Source organism: Cibotium barometz, chromosome 63, assembly GCF_041138505.1.
Source record: "Cibotium barometz isolate CiBa-2024 chromosome 63, ASM4113850v1, whole genome shotgun sequence".
Classification (NCBI taxonomy): Eukaryota; Viridiplantae; Streptophyta; class Polypodiopsida; order Cyatheales; family Cibotiaceae; genus Cibotium; species Cibotium barometz.
Genome location: NC_141108.1, coordinates 9,665,439 through 9,672,974, shown reverse-complemented (window position 1 = coordinate 9,672,974; position 7,536 = coordinate 9,665,439). Strand labels below are relative to the sequence as shown.

General features: G+C 47.4%; 1 protein-coding gene across 2 annotated transcripts in view; it reads right to left on the bottom strand.

Annotated features, from left to right (window-relative positions):
* Positions 1-1,973: 1,973 nt before the first annotated feature.
* LOC147603654 (polyadenylation and cleavage factor homolog 4-like) overlaps positions 1,974-7,536 on the bottom strand; it is a 42,961-nt gene continuing 37,398 nt past the window's right edge. The window contains exons 4-8 of one of the 2 annotated variants that reach the window (XM_086796362.1): positions 5,525-6,154; positions 4,253-5,431; positions 3,452-3,976; positions 3,265-3,369; positions 1,974-2,485 (exon numbers count right to left, since the gene is read on the bottom strand). In XM_086796362.1, the coding sequence (XP_086652488.1) occupies positions 2,450-2,485; positions 3,265-3,369; positions 3,452-3,976; positions 4,253-5,431; positions 5,525-6,154 (2,475 nt within the window). In that variant the 3' untranslated portion in view covers positions 1,974-2,449. Of the gene's footprint in view, positions 2,486-3,264; positions 3,370-3,451; positions 5,432-5,524; positions 6,155-7,536 lie in introns of both variants that reach the window. The other variant, XM_086796361.1, reaches the window with a different exon arrangement.

Below are 7,536 nucleotides of genomic sequence, written 5' to 3'. Positions count from 1 at the left end.
TTTCCGAGACCAGATGGTGGATAGCTTGCCAATAGATGGCAGCAGTTGGCAAGAACTCTCCAGTACTGATGTTGGTGGTGGTCAGAGGAAACTGAACAGGCAACTTATGCTCTGATGTCTCATAGTATTCGGGACAAAGAACCTCCTGTAGATGAGGATGTTCTTTCCACGAGGACCTTTCGGAAAGCCAAGCAGGTAGCAGTTGATTACTTGCAGGAGGTGGTTTCTCCAGGCTTTGTGGTTCCTGATTCAGAGGGGGTGGTTGACAGGTGTCAGAAGGCCTTGCGTAGTCTTCAGCAGGTTTCCAAGACTTGTTTTTGCACCGTAATAGGTGTAGATCCTTGTGAGCAGTGTGATGCCTCTTTGACTCAGAAGCAGAATGGTTCATTGATCTGGTTGATGGACACCAGATTGGACGAGAGCTTCCTGATGAGGCATGGTTGCGGATGACTCTTTGGGAGGCAGGATTGCGTTTCCTGTGGTTTCTGCGGCATGCGAAGGATCATGGCCTCTTGTACACAGGAGGGGGATTGTTGGATGGAGTCCGACTCCACGGTTGGAGTGACTCAATTTGGGGAGGAGATCCGGACACGAGGAGATCTACTTCAGGCCCAGGAGCAGTTTTACGAAGCAGTAAAAGGCAGTCATCTTTTGCCTTGTCGTGGACAGAGGCAGAGTACCGGGCTGCTTGTGATGCTGCTTGCGAGGTGGTGAGGATGCAGAGGTTGCATTGCAGGTTTGGGCTTCCACTAAAGAAACCCATGGTCATCCAGAGGCACTTTGTTCGTGAACAGATCGTTGCTGATGACATCTTGCTAGAGTTCTGTTCGACGGAGGACAGTACGGTGGACCGCTTCACGAAGTCGCTATCTCAGGATTTGCTCAAGCGGCACCCTAGCTCCATGTGGTTGGTTTCATAGCCAGGAGCTGAGAGGGGGTGTTAGAAGTCATCTCTTGTCTATTTTTATACACCAGGGCCTTTGTTGTGGGTTTGCCCGCCCTTATGAGGTGTTTCTCATTTTTCCCCCCTCTCCGTATTTTTCCCCTATTTTTTCCCATTTTTCCGTGGCTTGGGAGGCAGCCCTGAGTTGGCAGGAGGATCCAGTTTTGCTGGCCGACTGCATCAGCATGTGTGTGTTCCCATTCTGGAGCTGGCCGACTGAACTGGACAGGTCGTGGATGTCCAGTCGGCTGCTGCCTCACAACTGGCCGACTGGCTGCATATGCTGGTCGTGGAGATTCAGGACCAGTCGGCTGCCTGTAGCACAGGCCGACTGGTATATGGGGCCATATAAATAGGCCCCCACCCCCCATTCCATTTTGTATCATACTCGGGATCTTCTTGTGTATATAGAGCAGAGTTACACGCCTATCTCTCTCTTGTGCTGTAATTTTCTGCACTGCGTTTTGCTCGTGTTCCCAGATCTGGTCATCACCTCCGCTGCGTATTCTGACAGTATAGAGGTGGCGCCTCTGCAGGAAGGTCTATGCGACCCGAGAGAGAGAGAGAGAGAGAGAGAGAGAGAGAGAGAGAGATTGTAGTTGCTGTCAAAAGACCCCACATAGTATGTCATGGGTATGAGAGAGAGAGAGACAGATTGTAGTTGCTGTCAAAAGACCCCACATAGCATGTCATGGGTATGCTCTATCTTGCATTGTTTGTATAACACCATGCACATTTGAGTAAGGACTCAACGAGGGAGAGTTTGGATGCCAACGACTGTGGAGCTTTGTGGGCACGGCTTGGCCATCCTTTGCTAGACACTTGCTTGACAAGAGCAATAGGTCATTCGTTGTGCAATTTTGGGAAGAGAATTGTAGAGAGAGAGAGAGAGAGAGAGAGAGAGATGCTTCGAGTCGATACCTCTATTAAACATTGACAACACCTTCAAACCATAAATTTGATTTACAGAAAACAAGAGACACACCAACCTAGTTTAATCATATCTGCTACCAAGAAAAGAGCATCCCACTAATCAGAAGCCACAAAAACATATATTCCTCCCTTGCATTGGCGTGTAGATTGTATTACAGAATATTAAAGCTCAAGCTCAGCTTGCATGGCATCAAATTAGAAAGGTAACATTGATCTTATCTCTGCAACCCTGTGAACCAGCCCTTCAATAATTCCCATCGAGTTATTTCAAATGGCAGGATTCTAACACAACTACAATGTGTCCAGGCCCATTCCCATATGTTAACCGCACCGATAATTCCCATCAAGGTATTTTGAGTAGCAGGATTCCAACACAACTATGATGTGTCCAGGCCCCTGCACAGAATTCCCATACGTAACGGCACCAGTACAGAAACCCATCACTTTTCCTCGAAAGCATAGAAGTGAGAACTCACAACCATGTGTAGCATTTCCTCGGCCATTTCAATCCTAGACCAGAGTGTGTACCATGTAAAATATGTTACACTTGCAGGATCCACCCTGCAGAGATTTTTAAAATCGTGCTTTTTTCCTGGCATGTTCCGCTTCCTACACATCCATTCGTAACCAGTCAGCATAAGACAAGACTTTTATTGTAAACAATTTTCTGACGCAATTCACCACAAAGAGTCAATATTTTCAGCAACACTCACTTGAAAGATCAGAATATGAACATGTTTATAGATGTCACTTAAAAGGATAGCAAAGACATCCCACACAAACCAAATTTTGTTTGAAATTATGGGTCTTCCTTCTAGGGGGCCACAGCCCTTGCAGAGATACCTTCTCTTAAATTCTGCAAAGCTTGTGACTAGGGTCTACTATCCCCACTTGGAGGGCGCTAAGCAGCACATGGCTCTCCCTCAATCAGTCAGCCCTTTTATTCTTCAAGCTCATAGCAACAAGGTTATGATCATAGGGTGAGAGAAGAGTGCATTGCCATCTCTCTTCTGTCGGTTTGGAAGAGCTGACCACCCACACCTGATGTCTTCTTGCTCGCCACCCCCCCCCCCATCGCCAATGGGCGGTACTTATATCCTGCATAGCGAGTGTTAATGGTTGAATGCCCTCTAAAGTGGACAATTGGGGAGGTCGAGATGCACACGGGCCAAAGAGAGAGCGAAGCATTACCATGAACCCACCAAGAGATTGGCAATCAGATGGTCTAAACACAAGATACCGTAAAGACATGTTGCTGGACAAGCTTCAGACAGGAACCCAACCATACCATATTTTGCACACATTATAGACACAAACAGCAAACAAAGCCCCTGCTACAGGCTGAGCATAATAAAGGTTAAGATTGCCTGAGTTTCGGAGCAGTGTACCTGATATCCATGTATGGTAAATCCATCCCGTGACAAGGGTGCTGTTGTGTTTCCACCTTGTACGTTTCCAATCTTCACAAGAGCAGGCGGCAACAAGAGTCCAGACTGCACCCACATATTCACCAACTTATGATCCAAACAGCTTATCATGCACTTTCTGTAAGATTGACCAGATGAATAGACTCACCATTGTGTCATCTTTGGGCAAGTAAGCCTCACCCGAATTCAATCGGCATTTTGCGTGTACTATCAGTCCTTTGTCTTTCATAACCATGCCAGGAACTGTGTTCAAATATACTGTTCCCTTATACATCCACTCATCTGTCTCATCATTATAACAGTCCTCAAAAGGCTCCCCACATAATGTACATGCAACTTGATTCTCATCTGCAGGTACTGCTGGTTCTTCATCCTCCTCTTTCTTTGCAATGCTCTCTTCAACAAAGAAACCTTGCGGCCGCAGATGATTTAAGACACAAAAATCCACCCCTTTGACCCATTCCTCCTTACCTGCAAACCATCCCCTGGATAGCTTTACTGATGGACTGTTTCTGGAAGCATGCCAGTCCATATGCTTCATCAAGTCATCCTGGGACTTGCATCTCAGCCCGCATGTCCTGCACTGTTGAAGCAGATTTGAGTGTAATCCCCTCAGGACAAAATCATGGCGTTCTTTTAGAAGATCCGGCTTAAATGCAGTGCCAATCGACTCCTGCGCAGTGTTCGTTGAGGAAACATCAGCAAGCATGGGGGAAAATTCCTGGCTTCGAAAGTTCAGAAAGGAGCTTGCCTTAGGCACAGCAGGAGGACCATCTATGGAGCCTTGTGTGGCCCCAGTTGCCGCATCTGAGTTCTGATTAGAAGCCAGAGTGGAAATTGTGCCTACGTTAGGCTGTGCAGAAGAACTAACTGGAGAAATAATTCCTTGTGCCATGAGAGAGGAGAGAAGAGATGTGATATTACTCAGCGGCTGCAATGGAAAGCTTACCGCCTGAGATGAAGAAGGTGGAGGTCCAGGAGGAAGAGGAGGATGTGTAAGTGACCGACCCAGATGAGCTGCTTGCACTGAAGCGCCAACAGGGGGTGGGACACCTTGTGTTGGCAAAGCAATGGTTGCAACAGGAGGAAACTGGGACTGTGGCTGTCCACTAGACATAGGCGGTAGAACAAGAGTAGAGAAATGTGCAGAATCACTACGAACTGAACCTGCAAAAGGATACTCAGGCGGAAACTGTGAAGCTTCAGATAGAGGCATGAAGCCACTGCTGAAAAATGCTGCCAAAAGCTCACTGGGATTGTGCTTTTGTGAGCCAGCCAGAGCAGCATCAGCCTCTGCCATTCGTCCAAGGTGTCGAGGATGAGAGAGAGATTCTAAAATCTGTTGCTGCTCTTCACCGTGTTGAGGTTGTGGAGTTGCCAGAACTTGCTCAGATTGAAGCACCTGAGCGTGCTTCTCTGAAAATCCTTTGAATGGTGGCAAGTGTTCTTGCAACTGTTGCAACGAGTGCAAGAACTCAGTTGGAAGCGAAAGACCTGGCATTGTGTGTGATAGCTTCTCAGGCACAGAAGCCTGATCCAAAGATGGGTTTAGTGCTTGTACTGATTGTGCCTTAGCAGCCTGAAATGAATGTGATGGTTGATGTGCAGGCAATTGCACAACTGACTGCTGTAGAGGGAGATGCATCGATAAATGCTGCTCAGGTGGCTGAGCTCTGTTAGTTACATGAGTCTGACCTTGATGTAATGTGTGAGTAGGATTAGTTGTCATTGGTGGCGGCAGTGGCAAAGCCTGAGGAACACATACATGAGAAGGCAGAAGGCTCTGAGGATGCATAGCAGTTCTTGTCAATCCTGAAGGCAGTCCAAAGGAATGCCCAGTCCCTGTCAATGCAGTCGTAGATGAACTGCCCGGACCTGCTGGTCTATGTAAATTTGGAGGAGAAGGGCGCCTGTTGGACTGAGTAAATGGAAAAGACCGCGGTCTTAGCTGCATTGGGGGACTCACACGTTGAGGAGAATCATGATGTAGCCGATCAGCAGGAAACTGATGCCCCAGACCTGAGCCAGGGTTTAGTCCAAACACGGAAGCCTCCACATCTGAGCTTCCTGCCACACAAATCCCAGTTTCTTGAATCCCGGTTTCTTGCTGTATAGTAGAACCTTCATGCTGTGGAAAACAAGTAACAGTGCTCTTTAGATCACTGAACCAAAGCAATCTGAGGAATACTGAGAATCATGGAATGGAAGAAAAGCAACATACTCTTTGAAAAATAGGGTTATTTCTCTCAGGTAGTGGTTGATTTGCTGCATGTAAGGTTGCATCATGATGCCAGACAGGATGGTCGAGAATGAATGGATTACTCCTGGGGTTCCCTTTGCCTAGTCCACCAACACCAGTCAAATCCTTGCCTGTCTCCCCTGGATACCAATCATCTTTTCTCAATGCCTCCCAGTGTCGCTCGTTCTCCACTAACCTTGGAATCTTGTCGTCCCAATTGTGGCCTTCTTCCTGCCATCCTTTCTGCAGGCCTCTTCCTTTCCCATGGCCACGCTGGGATGGGACCGCTGGCGGAGGGTTCTTTAACACTGGTGGAACTCGGATGTTACCATAGGCATCTATGAGGAGTCTCGAAGGTCGTTGCCTCCCATCATAAACACTTCCTTGTGCATACCGCTGCTGCTCCAAATCACTATCAGTGGGCCTTAACAAACTGCCATCTTCCTTTAGCCGACTTTTCTTCCAAGATTCCTGGTTTCTTGACCTCTCATCACCCATCTTAGCTCCTATATCAGTACAAACATAATCATAATCCAGAAAACTATCTGCAGATTTTTTGACAGGTCCAAAATCAGCACCAAAGCAATCTTTCGGAGCATCTGCTGTGAGTGGCTGTCATGCAAAAAAGGGCATACATCGTTAGCTATGATAGAAAGTTCAGCACCCTAAAAAATCATCTTTCTTAACCTAACTTGCAACTTGAAAAAATGAAACCAAAAATCCTTGCAGCCAGAAAGAGCTTAGAGCTAGTCTACACAAAAAGGGCTCGGCTGAGCATCTCTGTGTCCACTGCACCCACAAGAAGCTCCAGCAACATCCTCAGCTAATATCCTCGTAAAACCGAAAGCAGCTGGAGCCACTGGAAAATTTACAAAAGATTTGAGTACCACCTCCACTGTAGTTTGAATCACTGGTGTGAATATCCTTGAGACCACTGCTTCCCATGCTAAGTGGTGCTGCTGCGTGTCTTACGCAACCTATTTGGGTGCTTGGCATACGCACATGTGCAAAAAGAACTCAGATCAAAGCTGGATGATAAAGCAATTAAATGCATTTTTAGGGTTACTGTCACGTGCACGCCCCATGCCATGGCTAATCCTCGGCATGAACAGCATTAATCCCTGATCTAAGTCAGCATTTAGGGCATCATTAGCAGCATCAAAGCATTACCATCAGCAGTAGCACCATCAGATCAGTAGCATGTTTACTCGGAGGCTCAGCTCAGGTACCAAATCTATACAATGGTCTTCAGGACGAGAGGGCGGAGGTCTTGGTGGAAGATCATCCCTCAACATGATGTCCTGAAACTGCTAGAGGAGGCATGTCATCTGTGGTTCTAATGGAGTCACAGTGGATGTCGCTATCTGCCATGGGCGGACATAGATCATCGCACACTCAGCTCCTTTTCTAATAGCTCTAATAGCTTGAAGGTGGGAAATAAGTGGAATACCCTGAATGCTCCGATCCCCACGAATGATAGTAGGCTGAGGCAAACCTTCGACGATTGTGAAGGTGTCCTCCAATCAGGAATGGGCACATACTGGCAGAACCACTCAATTCCAAGGATCATGTCGCACCCGAGAAGGGGCAAGACAATGAAATCCCTCTGAAACTAAGCCTTCTGGACTTTGAAGGCAAACTATTGAGCTTTCTGGGAAATATGGGTATGTAGGCCGGGAGTGAACCTGTCCACGTCCAAATGATACAGCACAAGGGCACGTTTCATCTTGGTCGCCAACTACGGAGGGATGGCATTCTCGGAACTGCCCATGTCGAAGAAAACAACAAATTCTTGCTCCTTCGTTGTGCCATAAGCTCTTATGAGACCTTTCTGATGCTCCTCAACTCCGCCCTCCTGCTTATCATCGAAAACCACTGCGGGAACGGCATTCAAAGCGGGCAAAAGCTGAACAACATTGGTGGTTGAGGGCGGCGGTGGAGGGGGTGGTACAGTTGTGGCGGTAGCCACTGTAGAGGTTGGTTGTTTGCCTTTT